This window comes from Melopsittacus undulatus, chromosome 4 (genome assembly GCF_012275295.1).
Source record: "Melopsittacus undulatus isolate bMelUnd1 chromosome 4, bMelUnd1.mat.Z, whole genome shotgun sequence".
NCBI lineage: Eukaryota > Metazoa > Chordata > Aves > Psittaciformes > Psittaculidae > Melopsittacus > Melopsittacus undulatus.
In genome coordinates this window covers 39195104-39215739 of record NC_047530.1, presented here as the reverse complement: position 1 = coordinate 39215739, position 20636 = coordinate 39195104, and the positions used below count along the sequence as shown (strand labels likewise).

The following is a 20636-nucleotide window of genomic DNA, read 5'->3' as shown; positions in this document are numbered from 1 at the left end:
TGGCTGTGGAAAACCTGGGTTCAGCTCCTTGCTGTGCAGAAGGATGAGAGATGATGCTCAGCACAGAGCAATGCTGAGCTGCAGGGTCCTCCTGAGATTTGTGCTCACCATGCCTGACCTTCTGTGCAGTACATACACCATGGGAACCTACAAGTGTATCAGGCCAGAGAGAAGAGGGCAAGGGAGAACAACTGTTCACAGCAATGTTGGGTTGAATTTCACTCCTTGGTAAGGGCAGCCCTGGGCTAGTCCTGCATCAGTAAGGGTTAGAGGTCCCTACAGCTATTGGAATAGGACACCCCTAAATCTCTTCCTTTCCATGGAGTACCTTAACTACTTCGGCTCCAAAATCACAATTACATTACCCTGACACCAGACATGTCATCTATACTGGTCAGCTGGGTATGAGACAAGCGAAAAGGGGTAGCTCCCCTCCCTTCTGCTATTGTCCACATGGAACCCAGGCCCAGAATAGTCATGTCTGTTGGGCACTGTCAAGACTGAGGCAGCTCTAGACCAACTAGGAGATCTGATGGTGTTCTGAGAACTTTTCTAAAATAAATGTAGATGACTGTGGTGGCAGGCAGGAGGTTGGGAAATTCCAAATCTCTGGCATGCAGTGCAGCCCTTTGGCACCCTAGGCCATGTGTACACCAAGTAGTTATTACAGTTTAATAAGCTGAGCTGCTCAACTGATGGTGGCGGCTGAGATTCCTCCACATCCCCGGCCCTGGGAGGGATTCACACCCCAAGCACTGCATTAGTACAATTGCACAGCAGATAACAGCATCAGCTTGGCTCTAGTCCTGTCATGTCTGTGCATTGGGATTGCAGCACAGGGAACTAAACATAATTAGTCTTTCCCAAACTGAGGAAAAATATTGCAGGTGAGGACCAACAGAATGAGAGTTAAGTAGAGGGGGGAAATAAAACATTTGAGAAAAGAGAAATGAAAACAACTTTCTCTATTGACACTTGTTTTTAAACCAAAGATATAATTATCCTGTTGCAAGCCTTGACTACAGAGAAAAGCATCTTGTTGGGAACTAATTAAAGAATTAGTCAGTGTTTAGCTTCTCAGATAAAGGAGCATAAGCTTAGAAACAGAAGTGTTTGCAGTGAGCTTCTGAAAAGTCTCCTAAGACAGCCGAGCTTAAGTCTGTTAAGCCTCTTCCTTCAACTACTAAATGTCTGTTCAGACATCTTTTTTATTTTTTTTCTTCCTTTCTTTTTTTGTTATTGTGAAAGAAGCCCCAGGTACCTCTTCACAACAGGCATTTTCTCCCTTGCTTGGAGTATGGGGTGGTGTGCTACCATGCATCACAGTGATCAGCACAGGGCATCCACTGAATCACTATAAAGGTGAACAGGTGTTGGAGATCTCAGGAAGTACAGTGTTTAGTAAATAAAAACAACCCACTGTTGTTACATGCCACTCCTAGGTTATGATCTGACCAAGCCTTTACCAGGCACAGCCACCTTACCTAGCCTGCCTCTATCAGCACTTAATCCTTGACACAGACAACCTCTGGGTGCTATAGGGGATATCCAGTCCAATTGCCCCCTAATCTAACACTGTTGAGAAACCTTATTTTCTAAGTACTTCAGGCATTGGATCTGTGCTTCTCCTGGTGTTCCAGACAGTGGCTGAGCTTTGCCCCATGGAGGCATTTGATGAGAGATGAGATGCAGCTGAGTTAGATCAAAAGACAGCAAAAATGCCATAGCACCAGTTTTATTTCTCACTTTGCGTTCTGCTAACTGACATGCAGCAATGCCATGTTGCAAAACAGCTGGCAGGGGATTGGGCAGGAGAGCTAGTGACTGCTGTGGTTTGTGGTTTATTTACTGCTGTGCTGCAGACCAGCCTAAAAGCCTTGCTCCATCATGAGACCAGCGCTAGCAGGTTTCAGTTATACCATGACTGGATGCTATACTTCTATGTTTTTCTAATTGTTTCTCCTCCAGTTTACTTAGGAGCACAAAACAAAAAAAAAAAAAGACAACTTCAAAGATGCACCTTTCAGGAAGAGTAAATATTTTAACTATAGATCCCCTCTTATGTAAACCCTGGCAAATGGAATAAGTCTCTTCTGTACACTGGAAAATGCAACATATCTTTTCTCCAGTAACAGTAGCAGCAAAAGAGCCTGGAGGTTAGCTGAGCCTTTACAAAGGCTTGCTGGTAAAATTACTGCTGTCTAAATTATTCTGCAGTACGCGGTTTCATTTTGCAGCCATCTCAGGAAAAAGCACTGGTTTATATTACTAACATTAGTTGGTAGCAGAGGAGCGACTTACAGCTTTCTCAAATTAATTCCTCCTGGAAATTAGGCTTCCCTCTAGCTGCACCGGGACACACACACACACACACCTGCCAAGACCAGCAGAGCCTCAAATGCTTTTATCTCCTCACAGGCAGCAGCTGCCCAGTCTCTGCCATGGCACTGCAAAGATGTAGCTGGTTTCTTGGACTGGTATCATAGGGAGTGAGAGGAAACAGTAACAGTAATGTGTCATCTTTCATAAGCTTTCATAGCTCAATGTTCACTGCTAGGGAAAGGACAATCCAGCCTGAAGAGCAGGGGCAGCCAGCCTCTACATGGGCTTCCGTGTGTACTTGGCTCTGGGAACAATCCTTAGGGATAACTGGAGCTTGACTTCAAATGTAGCTGAAAAAAAGTAGCATGAAAGGCTCCATGGCAGTGGAGCTGAGGGGACAGTCCCTGCAGAAAGGAAGCCCAGTTCCCAGAGCAGCTCTGTCCCTAACACCCACAAATGAGACACAGGCATTTGACTGCTACATTGGCCAGCAGCCTAGGCATGCAAACACCTCAGCTGGACCACCACTAATGCTGAATATGGGGTAAAATGTCCCCTTTTTACACAATTTCAGCTCAATACACAATTCTTGGACAGGCATTGCTTAAAAAAGGAGATTATTACTTCCCAGGGCAGGGTTTTTACAGGTGTGCTGTTGGCTCTTGCATCACACAGCTCCCACACCTACCTGTGCAATGTTCTGGTCTGAAAGGGAAGCTTGGATGTAGGATGGCTCTGCTCCCTCTGCTCCAACAGGAGGTGTGAATTCAATCCAGGAGTAAAGACAAGGCCTGCAGAGAGTGGTCATGGCTTCATGTTGTAATCCCTAAGTGCATAAGTACGTGGGCTCGCACTCTCAGCTTTCTGCAACAGCCTCCCCAGCCAGTTCCTGGGCTTTTCTCCATCTGCAGGATGACATGGCTGGCTGCAGCATACACTGGCAGAGGTCAGTTTAGCACCAGTTCTGGGCTGCTGTTCCCAGGGTGCAGGACAAACTCATTCACCACACTTTGGAGCCCACACCACTGCCATGTGGCCAGCTCTTGTGCTAGCCCCAGTCAGTTCTCAGCCATTACTGTCAAGTGTCCTGTTAACAGGACACTTAACACAGCACCAGCTCTACAGGGCAAAGGAGTTCTCTTCTGAGTACTGCCATCTCTTCCCATTGCTTCTTTGCTAAACTGGACGATTTCTCAGTTGAGAAATCTTCTGTACTGCACACAGCATTATAGTGTCTGAAACATCATGCAGCAACAATGCTTCATAGCTCATGAGGCATCAAGGAGGAGGAAAATGCTTTTAAGTCCACAGTTCTGGAAGTCACTGTAATAATAACAACTGTATGAGAGAGGCAAGGCTTGTAAGGAGAGGTAGTATTTTTTTATTAATCAGACTGACAGAGCTGAGAAAAAAAGGACATATTCAGATACAGATACACTTATGTGCTGGCTCTACTGTTTGGAGATCTCTTTTCCCCCTAAGTGCTGTAGCTTAAACTTCCATTCTGATTTTGCTACTCTGAGGCATTTAAGAACAAGACACTCAGCAGGTATGAGCTGAGAAAGTGTCAAAATTAAAGGAACCAAGAACAGCTGTATGTAATCATAAGTGATCTTCAGAGACCTTATTAGCTTAGACCACGAGGTCCTTCTTTCCCTGTTTCTCACCAGCCACCCAATACAACACTTTTAAGAGCCAGCCAGATTAACAGCTTTCCTGAACCTTGGGACTAGGCAGCCACACTGACTCCACTCCTGCTAAATCAGTCTCCAAGGTGTTGGCTAAGATCAGGGGCTGCAAACTGCCTCCTGTCTCACCTCTAGCAGGATGATTTACCACTGTGGGTCTCCAGCAAAGCAGCAGACCTCCACTCTAACACTGAGTGGGTTTGCCACCACGTGAGAACTGCTATTGACTGTGGTTGAGCTAATGTACTTTATTTAGCATGTCCAGCAATATTTAAAATAAGCACACATGCAAATGAAATTATCCTCTCTTTCCACAAGACACATTTAAAAACACACATTTCTATCTATGTTTTGTGAAAGAGGATGGGAGTTTCACCAAATGTCGGAAATACTCCATAGAGACAAAATTATGTGGGAAAGGGGAATCAGTTTTTACTAACCTCTCTTCCACTGTCATGCTACTTCGTAATTTTCAGTGCAACCTCTAATATCAGATGCATTCTCAAAAGTCATGGGAATTGTCAGGGCAAGTATATTTAGCCATATCCCTTTGGGTAGGTGGGGGAGGAACGAGACCCCTAAATAGCTGTAAGATAACAATTACTGCAAACATATTTGCTTAGAGAAAGTTTAGTCAGAGTTCAGAGAAAAGACAAGCTCTTGGCAGCTGGATAGGCAATGGCCAACTGCTTCTTGACCTGTCCCTACAAACCTTTACTCGAGGAGTAGCCTGCTTTGAAGAGAAACTCCTCTGCTTTACTTAGGTCTTTCACCACATGCTCTAAGCACTCCTCAGTGGAAAAGAAATGCTTAAAGAAGTGGCAAATGATCTAGAATTCTCTCCCCTCTTTAACAAAAAAGTCAAGCCTTCCATGAAAGCGCTTTTACATGGGGGGGAGGGGGGGAATTCTCACTATTAACAATATTGCAAAATAATCAAGAAAGCCCACAGCACAGATGACTGAAAATGTCCTGGCTTTCATTCAGCTGCAATGTTAGTGGGAGAAGGCAGAAGCCTCCCCCCACAGCTGCAGGAGAAAACTGTGGGATTCAGGCTGGAAAAGTAGCAGAGGGAGGATGTGAACATTGTTATAAATAAAACTTATCAGACAACAAATGAATCATAAGAATGTTATCTGGTTCAACAGGAGTGTGAAAACAAATAGGCATTTCAAGAGGAGGGTTGCTAGGAAGGTAAATAACTACAAAATAGCAGGAAATGACCAAAGAAATGTGCCAAGCTGATGGCAGCAAACAGAACTCTCCCCAGCAGCAGATTTCAGTGTCACCTCTATGCAGTGCCACCAGCCTTCTTCACCAAGCTGTGTGGCCCCGCACCCACCCACCACAAAACCCTAGCCACTGAACGACAAAAGACTGAACAGAGGTGCACAGGACATTTAACATGACCCAGTGTTTATTGACTCCTGCCACAGTTTTTTGTGTTTGATTTTAATAGTAACAGGAACACAAAATGTGATGCATTGTAAAATATTACTAGGAGGTTCTATAGCGATCTGATGCAAAGTGCCAGCATTGTTGACCAGCATACAACCTGACAAGAGAAGATGTAGTCATAACTCACTCTCAGATATCTGCTGGGGGTACATCACAGTCAAAGTAAAACTAGTTATTTGCCTGCAAATAGATACATTTTCGTCTATATGCAAGTGATGTTAGAGCCAGCTATTTTGCAACAACAAATATATATATAATACATTCCAACACTTTAAAAATAGGAAAAGATTAAAACTTTTAAAAAGAAGGGGAAAAAAAGAGTGGATCATTTTAGATACTACTTTGCAGAGACCATTCCTCATAGAAGCAGAAGTAATCTAGAGAAAGGAAGATTTATTAGAGGCTACTTTGCTCAAAAGGCCAGTGGTTATAAGTTTAAGAATAAAAAGTCTCTTGATTTTCAGCACTGTCTCCTGGCCTTTTATTCCCTGCACAACAAAATCTACCTGTAAGAAACTCTGGCCTGGTGGCTCTGCATATTTTTCCAATGCAATTACACTTGGAAAGGCAACCATATTTCTCATAGGGCCGTGAAAATCTTACATGACACATGTAGCAAGTAACATCTTCACAGATACGAATGATGAAGGCACATTATCTAAAGGTTGAGGGGGGAAAAAAAAACAAAACAGCAAAACTTTTGGAGGTCTAAAAATTAAATGCCTTAGAGAAACCACTGTTCTTCACAACTGGGTGACAAGTGCTGTTTAGCCACAGATGTTTCAGTTTACCACAAAGGCAAAACACAAGGAAGGGAAAGTCTCCTTGAAATGCCCTCCTGACAGCAGCAACCTGCTTCTCCCAGAGTTCTCCAGAAAAAAATCATTCTTGCAGAACAGCTTGCAACAATTCCAGAGACAAGAGAAATCTCTGTAGAAAACATCAAGCTTGTGGATTCCTACATGACCAACACCCTTTTGCGCCCATTAAACTACAGCGTTTTCAAGGAGCTCATCCCACTGATCTGGGAACAGGGTAAAGGGCTAGAATAGAGAACTGATGAACTGGTTTCAAACTCAGTTGTGCCCTCAACTTTTTTGTCCTTAATTATATGTGTTAATAAGGAAAGGCTGCTCTCTGCCACAGAATAATTGCTTTCTCCTCTACCTAGATCAGACATGTATTGCCTAAAAATGAAAATGTGTACCTTATTTACAGTAAATTAATCTATACTGCTCCATGCTCTACCCACCACACACATGTTGCTGACCACTGCTGAAGCCAGGTGGTAGCATTAGTGGTAACTGAAGTACCTTTCTTTTTCAACCTTTCAAACCCACCTCATTGCTCTTCTGCTGTTCTAGGCTCCAGGGAGATGTGTACCACCATCTCTTTCTAGTGCATTTTTTTAAGGTTACAGTTTCTAACACCAAAACAAGCCTTGCTCTGCTCTGGTTTAGCTGTCTTTGCCCCTTTTAAAATCGTGTAGAAGAGTCAAATTTACATGCCATTTTCGACTTTGCATAGCTTTCCTCACTCACCCTATTTTTTTAATAATAATTCTGTGAGACCCCCATTTCAACACCTCCCATCTTTCAGAGGGTTACCTCACTCTCAGGGAAGAGCCTTAATTCCTTCTCCTCCCACAAGAACATTGCAGAATGAGAATTTCAAGTCATTGTCAAGTTTCATTCAAGTCTTTGTTGTGTTACTTAGAAGCAACTGTAGTAATGTTTTTCCTAACATTAAAGGACATTTATCAGATTATTTGCCTTTTTCTAGTCTTGAATTGTAAGAATATATGTCACATGTTCCCTCATGTTGCTCTCTTAAGGTGCATAATAGTCAGGTGGAAGTTAGTCCAACCCGTAAGACCATAGCTGGATCTCTAGGAGAAGCCAGAGAGAATGAGGGGTTTCTTAGCACTACTGTACTTACATTCAAAATTCAAGGACAGGCTGAAGGAGGATGCCCAGCTCTCTCTTTTTTTTTCTCTCTCTCTTTAGAGACAGAACTGTTAAAAAAACTCCACTCCTATTAACATTTGTTATAAGTTTTGGGGTCTTTTTTCTGTCCTAAACAGCCATTATCCTTCTGTTACTGATGTTTTAATAGTTGCCATTGCACACTACTTTTCCATTCCCCACCTCAAGTGCAACAGAGCTAGCCTGCAGACCCATCACTAGCACAACACCCCGGCATTGTGTGGTGAAGTGGTGCAGAGGCTGGTGGTTCCGACAGACCACTTTTCCCATTGCAGGCTGGTGGCACGGCAACACAGGGCACTGAAGAGGGCATCTGTCTGGAACATTTAGTAGGGTCTGACACACACTCGCATTCATTTCTGTCTTGGGCATTAGGTTGAGAACAATTATGTGAGTCATAAATACATCCACTGCCAGATCCCAGCTTCATTAAGAGCTATTCTGAACTGCATAGTAAGTGCTGGTGACAGAAGTTTAGGCAGACGAGATAGCTCACCAGTTACTCTTCGAGTCTAATAAGTTAAAAAGAAAAAATAATGGAGACAAAAAAACCCAAAAACCTGTGCTTTGCTATGTGAATAACTGAACTCACAGCTTGGGCACAGCAGAAGTAGTTCTGTGGTGTAACAGATCTGTTGAAACAGAATTGTTGTTTCATTTAAATTACATACACACATGAAGTTGCACAAGTGTTTTAACTAAGGATAAGCAGCACAGAAATAAAGTCTAAGTTACCCATTATTTATCATACACTTGTCAGACTGCCAGACGTCCTTTTCCTTTCAGATTCATGCCTGTGTCATAGAAAATACAGTAGATGGAGAAGTCATGAAAATAACACTTAACTCTATCATTGGCCTTTAGAGCTAACACGTTGTGTGCCATCAGCGTTCCAAGTTCACCAACCTTCTGGGAGAAAACAGCTCCTTTACCAAACCATGAAAATACAACCCATCCCACTCAGAACAGGAAGGAAATGGTTTTACAAAGTTGTGGACAGATGCATAACTAAGCCCCCCTCCATCCTGGGACAGAAAGGGCAGTCCAATTGCACAGCTAGAACTTGATTCTTGAAAAGCAAACAAATTCCAGGAAATGCAATGACTGTGTAGACAAAAATTCATCTGGAAAGTCATGCTATTGAAAAGCTGAGCCAATGCTCTGCACAGCAAAGTGATGAACAGTACATCAACAGGCCCACGGGGGACAGACCATAAGATGACACTCTACAAAAATCCAATTTCAGATTTCCAGTATCTCTCCTTGCCCATTAGTAGTCTGCCACAGATTTTAAACTTGTAAAGCTCCTTCCCATTGAGCTAGATTTCCGCCCCCCCCCCAACATAAAGTGCAAATAAGACTCAGTATTTTATCACTAGTTCCAATGAACGTTATCTTTGCTACAAGAGTAATCAGAAGCCAGCTGGCTGAGCCACTACTTATTGATACTCTTTCTTCTCTTTCTTTAACCCTGGTTACTTTTTCCAGCAAAAGGCAAATAGAAAACAAGTGTTCCTTCTACCAGATGCACGCATGACAGAAGGCTGCCGTAAGTACCATCAGTGTAAGATGCACATGCTAGACACAACTAGTGTGTTCTCGTGCATAACAAGAATTTGCCCTTGTTTGCTGGAAATGGAAGTCATCTTTGGGATCTTATTTCCTCACAAAGAGTTCAGGAACAGTTATTAGTCTTCATTAAGAGGTGCTTCTCTCTTCCTTGCATCTGCATTGAAAAGACAAAAAGGAGAGACTGTTGAGACAAGGCTTCTGACTGCATTCATCTGAAAACTCAGAAACAGAATAAAGTTTGTTTTCAATGGACAGCACTCTCCATCTCACACTCATGATATAAATTCATTACATGGAGCGCAATTCTGTATGAATCCACAGCATGTTAAGGAGACAGTCGTACCAAATTTTTGTATATTTGCCCTGTTGAAACTGAAGACAATTCATGCAGTATTTAAGCAGACTAAGGAACTTTCAAATTCCAGATCTGTTATATTTACACACACACAGCCCCTTGCTTATGATCCCCTTCTAAAGGGTGAAGCCAGTATTTGCTTTGCATAGCAGCTACAGAGATGACAACAGCCAGCTCTGAAAAGCATTTGACTAATCGCAACATTACTGGTCCCCAGCTGCACAGCACATACCTTTAAAAAGACCAGTGCTCTCCATGCTGTATTTTTCTGGAACTGCCTGAAGCAGTCCCTGATCTTAGTCTGCTTCAAACATCAAACCTCTGAGCATGACCCCAGCTAGGGTGTTAAAACACATATGGACAACTTAGTCCATTACTCATATGCCATTAATACAGCAGCAGGCAGTATGGCTGCTATTAGGAAAGCTGGGATCACCTGTTTTCAGGGCTTCTGCAGAAATGTCTCTGGGCTGATTTTGAGCCACCTGTGAGACCCAGTTGAATGTATGTAGCTTCTGAAGTGAACCATAATCACAGCTACTCTAGCAATTGCCTGCCAAAAGATGCATTTACTTCTAAACTTAGTTTCTTCCCAGTTCATAATCTATACATTCCCAGGTCATTATGAACATCCCCAATTAAAAAATTACTTGTAAATTAAAGACAAATCACTTTTGAATTACTGCAGGCCCCAAATGCCGTTCATTAAGCATACTGCAGATGGGCCCTACTCAGCCAGAATATTTAGATAACATGATGCTGAAACTGCGTAAGTCTCACGACTTTGTGCTAAACTAATTTTGGAGGAGACAAAATGTACTTCCCAAATAACAAGATTTGCTTAGGTTCTCTCAGTGAGTGCAACAGCCACATAGGGTGGGACAAAATCTCAGCAGCCATTTGGGAGAGAAATTGGAAACTGCCTCCTGTTTTCTCCGCCACCATATTCACGAGGAGTACTGAGGTTAGGGCTGACTCTACTGTCACAACTTCTTCACTTCGCATAAAATAACTGACTAGTGATTAGAGATGAAAAAGCTTTCTAAAAACAAATGTCATAACCCATCTAGCTACAGAATTATTCCTAGTCTGTCTCCGACTTCAAAAATATCAAAATGCATTAAGTTCTCCCTGATGAACACTTATAAAAGAACCATACCAGTTAAGTTCCTGAACTTCTTTTTGGCTTCTGCTCTTTCTTCGGCATCAAAATACCATACAGTCATGGCATATCTATAAAAGAAAGAGATCTTGTGTTTGGTTCAACTTTTGCTATTAAAATAGTTTTATGCTCGTGGAGAAAGCAAACAACAAACCTTAGATAAAAAATAGGATGCTTTACAGATAAATACAGAAAGCATTTTAAATGTGGATTTTATTATCAAGTAAGATAGAAATATAGGTGAGAATTTCTGCTTAGAGGCACAAAAGATTGCACAACTCCTGGTAACAGAGGACAAAAGTAGCTTACAGACCTTTGCCTGGTTTTCTGTTCTGGGATGCCTGTAGGCAACTTGGGGGCTGCCCTGCATCACATTGGCTTTTCATAGCCTGTTGACAGATGATAGCCTTAAGAATCCCTATAGCATTACAAGGGCAAAAGTATAACCCAGCATCTCCCAGCTAAATAGCTATGCCTGGCTTGGAAGATTTCTGCTGTCAACAGTAAAACCACTTTTTTTCCCATCACACAAGGAAACTTATCATTCAAGCTTGCTCTTCCTCATTTGAAGAGAGAATTCCCAGTGACTCAAAACCAGAAAATCCACTCAAAATCTAGCCAACTATTTCTTACACATGTGTATGGGAAAAAAGAGAAAAAAAAACCATGGCCATAATTTTAGATACAGATACTGGTAGAACAGATGCTTTGTTTTTCCCTGGCCAAATGTCAATACTAAATATACTACCTACCTGGTTGCATAAGAAGGCTGAACTTCATGTGGGTTCCTTCGATCTGACCAAAAAAAGAGTAATCGGTCAAAAATCGGCTCAACATCTGCTACATAGGACTTTCCTTCTGGGAATATCCGGAGAATTCCACCATGAAGCTGAAACAAAAGGAAAGGTTACCTTTTATGCATATTCATGTGAACAATGACTTATTTCTTCTTCCTCAGCATCCAACAAATGGGGAATAAGCATCTAATGATAATCAAGACAGCTACGTGACAACACTGAAAGCCATACACTGAATCTCTTGGCCACCTTGATTTTCCCAAGCATTTTGTAATGTTTCAGCATAAACATCTGGCTAAAGTAAATGAATCAAGATAAAAGACAACATTGGCTCTGTAACAAGCACTGGGAAACCTCGGAGCTCCAAGTCACATCTCCAGAACCAGTGAATACCACAGGGGTGGTAAGGGTGCTCCACCTGACCAGACTGAGATCAGACTCTCCTCCCAGCTATAGCCAGATTATCAGCTGGAATACTTCAGTGCCTGTATCTGATCATGTAGGAGTTAACTTTAACACCCTGGGAAGAGTAAAGTCTGTTCTATTGTTGGATTTGTAATAAATTTCTCATAAATGTATTACATCTGCCAGACAGTGTTTTCCCTACTTGTATCATAGCGTGGTTTCTCTACCATCTAATTTCCCTTTCCATGTGCCATGGTTTTTCAGAGAAGTCTGGTGGTTTGCACACACTGCAGAAACTTCAAACGATGCAGATGAACTCTGCCTCCTTCCTGCTGCTCTGAGAGGGCTCTTTGTAGGCTGTTATGCTTCACCACATAGTGCAGGGAAGATGCTGTCACACGGTACCAACCTAACTTCATACTTCTATATGGCATGCAAACCTCAGCAAGAAACTATTAGATCAGGTTTCATACAATCATAGAATGGTTTGGGTTGAAAGGGACTTTAAAAATCATCTTGTTCCAATCCCCTGTCATGGGCAGGGACACCTTTCACTAGAACAGGTTGTCAAAAGCCCCATCCAACCTGGCCTTGAGCACTTATAGGGATGGGGCATCCACAGCTCCTCTGGGCAATATTCCAAATGTCTCACCCCGCTCACACTGAAGATTTTTTCCTTAATGTCTAATCTAAATCTACCCTCTATCAGCTTAAAGCCATTACTCTTTGTCCTGTCACTACATGTCCATGTAAAAAGTCTCTCTTCTGATTTCTCGTAGGCCCCCTTTAGCTACTGGAAGGCTGCTATAAGGTCTTCCAGAGCCTTCACTTCTCCAGGCTGATCTGACCAAGCCCAGCTCTCTCAGCCTGTCTTCATAGGAGAGCTGCTTCAGCCCACCAATCGTCCTCATGGCCCTTTTCTATATAAGGCAACATGGTTACTTTCAAAGGCCAGTATGCATCTCCTTCAGCATACATTTGCATAAAATTGCCCTCATACCCATAAAATACTCTTCACCAGCATCCTGGATTTCAGTTTAGACTTCTTAGTATCCACTTGGGTGCTTTCTCAATGTTAGAATAAGAGCAGTGCACAAAATAAACTGGATAGTACATTTCCTCCCACATCTCCTCTTTCATTTTATTATATTGAGGTGTTTCACAGAATCACAGAATCCCAAGGGTTGGAAGGGACCTCAAAAGATCATCTAGTCCAACCCCCCTACAAGAGCAGGGTAACCTAGAGTACATCACACAGGAACGTGTCCAGGCGGGCCTTGAATATCTCCAACGTAGGAGACTCCACAACCTCCCTGGGCAACCTGTTCCAGTGCTCTGTCACTCTTACAGTAAAGAAGTTCTTCCTGTTTCATTGTCATACTCTCACTAAAGGAATGTGTTTTTCAAACAATGTATTTTTTAGTGGCATTCCCTCTGAATCTGAACTCACTTTTGGGGGTTCACAGTATTTACATGTGTTTAAAGAGCCTCGATGTGGAGGCTAAAGTGGGCAAGACAGGTTAGAGAAAAAACATTTGTCAAATTTCAATGGATAACCCATGTGAATGGTTTGTGCCACATTATGACAACAGAAGTGTAAAGAGACATCCTGTGATTCTACAAACCCTTATTTTCCTTCTAACATAAAGGTACGGTAAATTCAAGGCTGATTTTACTGTTTATAGTAATGAAGGTAGAATTAAGAGCACCATCCTGTCAGGAGACCCATCGGTAGAGTCAAAGATTAAGAGCACAAACCGTGTGCTCTGCTCCTTTTTACTAAGCTCCATCACTTCTAAGGAAGAAAACCACAAAGGCAACTGCCTGAAGATCTTCTGCAGGTTAGCCTGAAGGAATAGTATCGCTGAAGTCCCAGTCTGAGCTGTCATTTTATTCTGTTCCCAGTATCCACTTATTCTTTAGCGGATTATGTTTTTCTTTCTAGTGCTTCATTGCTTTTTCCTCTAAAAAAAGCATAAGAGCCAGCAGCCCAATGCTTAGAATCTTTACAGCAATGACACTGTGTGTGGGATGGGAGAGAGAATGATAAGGCAACAGTTCAGATTCTTACTTCCAAACGGTTGCCATAAACAAAAAGAAAATAAATGCAGAGATACAGAATGGACCAGCTGTTCAAAAGTTCAGAATTCACAGAAGCAACTGACAGCACCAAAGCTGGTGGCTTACTCACCTTGGAGTCCCAGTTCTTATTCAGGTAATAAATACAGGTGATGCAGCGCCCATCGCCATTTGGATTGTCCACATGACGAACATACCCAGTTCCATTTCCAGGATAGCAAGCGACCATAGCCTGAACAAAAGATAAAGATTGTAAAAAAAATAAGTTCTGCAAGATGCCCACCTCCAGTTTGTCTTTGCCAAGTATCCTTCCACCACCAACTTGGTTTGGTATTTTTCAACAATGAATCCAAAACCTACAGCAGATAGCACCAGAAAGTATCTTTGCATAAGCTTCTTTCACTGGATGAGTAAGCCAGTGTGAAGCTCCAAACTGGAAATAAATACACTTCATATTTCACTATATATGTCATTAAAGTTGGAGGAAAAGAAAAAGAAAAGCACTAAAACACTGGTATGTACAGTATAAGCTTTTTCTCTACAAACTATGTGACTCTGAGGCAGTCTCAGCTAGTTTCCTTGGGTTTCTAATGATGAGCAGTTGTTGCAAAACTGATTTGCAAGTCATAATAAAATAGAAAGCAATCTCAGGATGTTATGCCTTACTACCACCATACTTCTCTATACATATTTTCAGTCCCCATCTAATACATCTCTATGGTACAACACAAAATGAGGGTCCCCAGAAGGTGTGGGTAAAAGTCCATAGAGCAAAGTCTGCAAAAACCTGCAGCTCCTTTGAACTGTGTTTGCACAGGGCAGTGCGTGTTTGCTTTCATGGACTGAGCCACAGAACTAACCAAACAACTTTCAGACACATACTTCTCTCTTTGATCATCTTCAGACTTGCTGATACAATCGTTTAATTCACAGGTTGCTTAAATTTCACCTTGAATAATGAGATAAGCCTAACATTAATTACTTCAAACCACATGATGCTCAACAGGTCTTAAGAGAGTTTCTACAGCAAAAACATATTAAACTTGATTTGACACCATTAGCAACCTAAGCAGGATGCAACGCAAGAGCAGGTGAAACTGGTAGGGATCCAAGATCCTTATCTCAGAATCATTTTTTCACTACTGGAACTACTTAGTACTGGTACAAGTCACCTGCCATGGAGTTTACTAAAGCTGTGGTAACAGAAATCTTGTCCCCACTCCTCTGACATCTCCTTTGATTGCTTTCCAGTGTTAGCAGAAGAGTGATGAGATATTGTCTAAGCTCAGTTGGAAAACTAGACACAATATCCAGATGTGGTTTTCCCAAGGCTGAGGGCAATAATCACTCCTCTCAGTCTGGCCCCTGTGCCTATTGTCTTGGAAGCTGTTCTGCAGGGACACAATGCAGACTCACGTTCAGCTCACTGCCCACTAAGACCACCAAGCTCATCTGGGAAGCAGAGCTGCTCCCCAGCCTGGCAGCCCCCAGCCTGTACTGTTGCAAGGGGTTAATTCTTCCCAGGGGGAGGACTTTGCATTTGTCCTTGAATTTCCTAAGGTTCCTGTTGCCCTGTTCCCCACAGCCCACCTGGGTCCTTTTGGTAGCAGCCCTGCCCCTCAGTGCATCAACTGGTCCCACCTGTTTGGTGTCATCTCCACACTTGATGAGAGTGCACTCTGCCATCCACAGATAATAGTGGTCCCATGAGAAATCCCTGTCACTTCATTTGTTACCAGCCTCTGGGTATACTACAACTGATCAACCACTGCTCTCCAAGCCCAACCATTCAAACATATTTTTTTACCCATGTACTTTGCCATTCACCCAGACCATCACATCTTAACTTTGGATATGAGAGTACTGTACATGCCTTCCCAAGGAATGAAGATGCAATTGTGCAGCACTTGCGTGAACTGCCCTCCCTTGGCACAACCTGCCCAACACAGTTGATAACACCAAAGACTGCCAGTATAGGCAAGAGCAACAGAAATTTTTATTTAGGGACCCCAGATCTTGTTTTCTTCTTCCAAGCACATGCTAAAACCATGCTGCTCTCACAGGACACTGGACCAGCTATAGTACAGTACATGCTGATTTAATGACAGAGGTGATTTTACTGTACCAACAAGCACCAGCACAGAAGTTACTGCCAGCCAGTACAGTGCATCCCTTCGACTCCGTTACCAAAACCAAAATCTATTCACAGGAGCTGGCCAGTTAGGACAGGTGTATCTATACTGCTGCAAAAATACTGCTCTGCATTTCAAGTCACGTATGAATTGACTTTCTGCCCTCCCCGCAAGCACCAGCAGAACAGTACCTGCAGGCAGCACTAAGTCACAAGAGCCTGCTCCTCACTCCAACACCTGAGGCCACAGCTGTTTGAGGGCTGGTGGCCTGCAGGGGCAGGAGATTAGGCTGAACAAGAGTAAGTACCTTTAATTCTAAGTAATGAGCCCTCTTCCATCATGGCTGGCTAGATGCCTTGCCATAGACCTGTCTGCTCTGCTGTCATTGTGCTGCTACAAACTGCTCTGCAGCTTTACTTACATTTCACTATCAGCCTGGTATCTGCGGTAAAGGAAAGCCTACAGTCTAGTGCTGAAACAGGTTTGCTAGGGGCATAAGCTGGGTGGAAACTGCAAGTCAACTGCACCTGCAACGCAGAATGGCACAACAGATTCAACCTGGAGAAAAGTATTAATATAATACCAGAGTATGGAAACAAGAAATAAAACCAAATCCTAAAATCACCTTCCCCACCCCTCCCCTCTTCCCAGACTAAACTTTACTCCCAATTTCCTCTACATCCCCCCACACAGCAGCACAGGGGACAGTGAACAGGGGCACTCTTTGCAGCAAGCACAGTTGCTGCCAGGATGCTGCACACCTACACCACCAGCACAGGGCTTGGCTCTGCAAGGCTCTGCTAATCATACCAAAGGGATGGTGCATGGTGGGAACAGAACTTTGGCGACTGACAATACCTCCTTTTAAGCTGATGTACAACACAAAATCATGGATGCCTCAGAGAAGTCTCTCTTTGAAGTTAGACATTACTCGAAGACCACTGAGCTGCCTAAAAAACTCAGTCCAATATTACTATTTTTTAATGTGACAATCAAAAAGCTGCTGAAGAATAACAGACTGCAGGCCAGGTCCTTAAAGAGATTTAGGTGCTTTACTTACTATCGAAATCTGGGCAGAATGCTGGAGTTTTCCCTGGCCTCCACCATGTAATATGTTCTCTTAGCAGAACATGTGCTTTGACTCTGAGATATTGATGCATTATTTATTTATTTACAGTGTGCACCTTTTGCATCTGTAGTGCACAGAGTCCCTGGGGATGAAGAAGTAGAACAATTCCCACAGAATTCAAAAGCACTGGCCACGCTCTAGCTTAACTTTAAGAAAAGAAGGGGGGAAAAAAATATTTCTAGTAGCAGCAGCTAAGGGAGAACAGCAGAAGTGAAATATCCTTTTTCCTGGCATGGCGAATATTTGAATGAAACTTTAAACAATGAAGGGAAATCATTCTGGTCCTCCTAGAGCCTGTTGAAATGATATCAAGCTTTATCACAGCACTGGCTGGAGCAGCTCCAGAGCAGATCACACTGGCCTCAGCAGGGATTCCAGCTGTTAGCACTACTTTCAGATTCATTCAAAGCAAACAAGAAACAGGAGATGAGATACGTGACCCAGACTTAATTTAGTTAACTGGTGAACACTGGTATTTGCCAGCTTAGTGCACAGGCAAGCTACAAAAGCCAGAGGCTGGATCATAATAAACAAACCATTTACCAGGTGAGAAAGTGGAGTGTCAGTAAAAACCATTTCCTATACTTTCAGCTACTGTGTCCAGAAGAGCACACACTGGCTTTGGAAACATCTCCCTTGATTAACCATCTCCAAACCTAAACCAACAATAGCCAGCAGTGTACCCAGCCAGGAAGGTACCCTACTTCTTTATTTCCAATACAGTCCATTACCCATTACAATGGCTGTTAGTTGGCTTAAATTCCCTGTGTGACAACTCAAAGCAAGTTTCAGCAACACTGCCCCTCCTCACCCCCCAATACTTAAAGTTAAAATACATGAGTTTGTCTTTAACTGTTCAGCTGTTGTTTAAAATTGACATACAGATGCACGCCTTTGCTGTTGCACACACACATGCCATAGCCTGAAGTCCAGCACTCTGGTGGTCTAGTTGATGGTCACAAATTAAAGCCTACAAAACTTGGAAAATGAAAACCAAATCATTAAGACTTCAGTATCTGTAGTATCATTTTTAGAGATATTAGGTTTCCCAAAAGGGTGTAAATCAAGCAGTCATTACCAGCTTTAGTAAGGAGCCAGGAATCATCAGTAAATTCCACATTGCACAGAAGCTTGCAAAATAAGTTATTCATCATTCAGTTTAAGTATCACACTCAAGTCAGCCAGAGAAATCTGCAAGTCAAACTGCAAGACACCAGCAAAGTTTGGAGGCAGATGAAAAAAAAAAAAAACAGTTCCATAGAGAGGACTTTCCCTGCCTCCCAGTGCTTCTAGAAAGGGGAAAAAAAACAAGTTCTCTTAGCTGATAGCCAGGACCATGCTGTGAGGCACCATTCTGCTACATTTCATAAAATAAGCAGAGCTGGAATGGACTGATACTTGGAACAAAATGCCACAGAGAATACCTCAGCTAGAAGAGGCTCATAAGTAGAAATGAATACTGCTTAATAGGAAGCAGTGATGACAGGCCAGAAGGAGATGCTACCTTTGCCTGCTAGCACTAAGCAAGGGACCCCATGCACTGCTAGCGCAGACTGTGTAGGTGGTATTGTAACCCTATACTGGTCCTGTATTTTCTCCTCAGAACTAGTACAACCTTTGCAATCAGCAGAGAAAATTCTGACCCGCATAACTATCCTACCAACACCAACCACCCTTGCAAACTAAGTTTGCCTTGCAAACTAAGCTAAAGACTCTAGGTTTTGCCATTTTCTGTACCAGAAATGCCCTGTATAGTGCTGAACAGCTACTAGTTTTGATCCTTGGTATAAATTATCTCTGCATACAGCTTGTACATCAAATAGTTACATTCAGAAATTACTTGTAAAGTCTGTTAGATGAAAGGTACTATACAGGCACAAAGTAATACTGACCTAGAGTATCACTATTATAGTTATCTAGAAAACCAAGGTATTAATAAGAATTAATGATGCTATAGCCACTGCAGCTTTCAGATACATTTTTATTTGGCTGCACACTTCCAAGTTCCCCAAATTTCAGTCCAGTGTGTGATTTTCAGTCTCAGCCTTAGCACAAGCAAAAATTACTCAATCAGACTTTAGGAAATGAAGACTACCAGGATTCACTTGATTGACTTGGGTCCGACTGCATGTTGTACTCAACCTGATTTTAGTCTGTAGACGCGCACAGTCTGTGCAGCCAGAAAGCGAAAGGCACACAGCATGTTCTACATTAAAAGAACATGAGTAGTCTGACATTTCATGATCAAAGACAAGAGATTCCCAGTCGAGGCTTGTCTGACACACAGGCACAATGGGGTGTTTCTTGAGTACTTTCTTGTTGCACTCAATTACACCCAAGTGTTTTCTACTGCATAGCTTATAATGGTTAAGTGTAAAATTATTTGTGAAAATTAATAAATATTACTTTGTTTGAATTTATGGAAGTTAACACAGAGAAGAAAATCATGTTAAAATATCTTAAAAAATGAAAATAAAATCAGAGACATTAGATTCAGTGGAACGGGGATCCCTAATTCCAAGCAGGGCGTGAGTGTGAAACCCTGCTTGCTTCAGTCAAAACACGAAATGGGCTTCATTAGCAGTATTACATGAGAAACCAGTACCTCATGTCCTCACCCACATCTTGAGTCTCAGTCTTCCATCAGACAGCTGTTATGGAGCTAACCCTCCTCTTTGATCAGCTTCTTGCTCAGAGGTGGAGGCAAGAGAGGGAAAAAGCTGTGTGAGGAAGGAGCTTATTTTCAGAAATTGAGAAACAGTGGGGAATGGCCTAAACCAAAGCCATACGGACAACATCTAAATAGCACGAAAAGCCAACACAAACAACAATAAAACCCCTAGGGCAGTTACCTTGTTTCATGGAATGCAAAGCAGATCAAACTACAAACTCTGCTATAAGCACAGTTTACTGAATACACCTCCCTCGTTAGCTTGCCATAGTCCTACACAATGAAGGTACCTTGGATGCAAGTGATAAGTATCTACTGAAGGGCCAACAAGCCATTGGCAAACAAGACATGAAAGACTGATAGGACCTTCTACCAGCAGGTGAATCATCTCTGGAGCATTATATCTTAGAGAAATTGATATGATCACAGCTACTTTTGCTCCTTGATCTTGTATTATATCAGCAACCCTGAAAACTTTAGGGAAAAGGAGAAGGCATCTATGGCCAAAGATACAGCCACACAAGTGAAAACACATTCACTTTAGATCTTCCAAGAACTAGAAACCCCATGTTTTTATTTTTTATTCTACTTAGTGTTTTTGTATGCACTGTTGTAGGTTGATTATTGTTTCCAGGTGCAGAGGCACATTTTGGAGAATTTTTTGAGGAACAGTCTGAGAGTGGGAATTGTCAGAAAGACTACTGCTCTCATCTGCAGAAAAAAAATGCAAAGATACTGATTTATCTTTACTTACCAACCAGAATGCTATTATCTGACATTATTCTAATTACCATAAAATGGAAAACTGCTTCTGCTTATTAATCTTCCTCTAGAACTAAGCGTAGAAACAAAAGCTACCTATGACAGCTCTGTTCATGGAT

The 20636-nt window shown here is 42.3% G+C and overlaps 1 protein-coding gene across 1 annotated transcript in view; it reads right to left on the bottom strand.

Moving 5' to 3' along the window:
• Positions 1–5409: 5409 nt before the first annotated feature.
• EGLN3 (egl-9 family hypoxia inducible factor 3) overlaps positions 5410–20636 on the bottom strand; it is a 30524-nt gene continuing 15297 nt past the window's right edge. Inside the window, exons 2-5 of the mRNA XM_005149299.4 lie at positions 13936–14055; positions 11295–11431; positions 10540–10613; positions 5410–9179 (exon numbers count right to left, since the gene is read on the bottom strand). Of these exons, the coding sequence (XP_005149356.1) occupies positions 9142–9179; positions 10540–10613; positions 11295–11431; positions 13936–14055 (369 nt within the window). The 3' untranslated portion in view covers positions 5410–9141. The remainder of the gene's footprint in view (positions 9180–10539; positions 10614–11294; positions 11432–13935; positions 14056–20636) is intronic.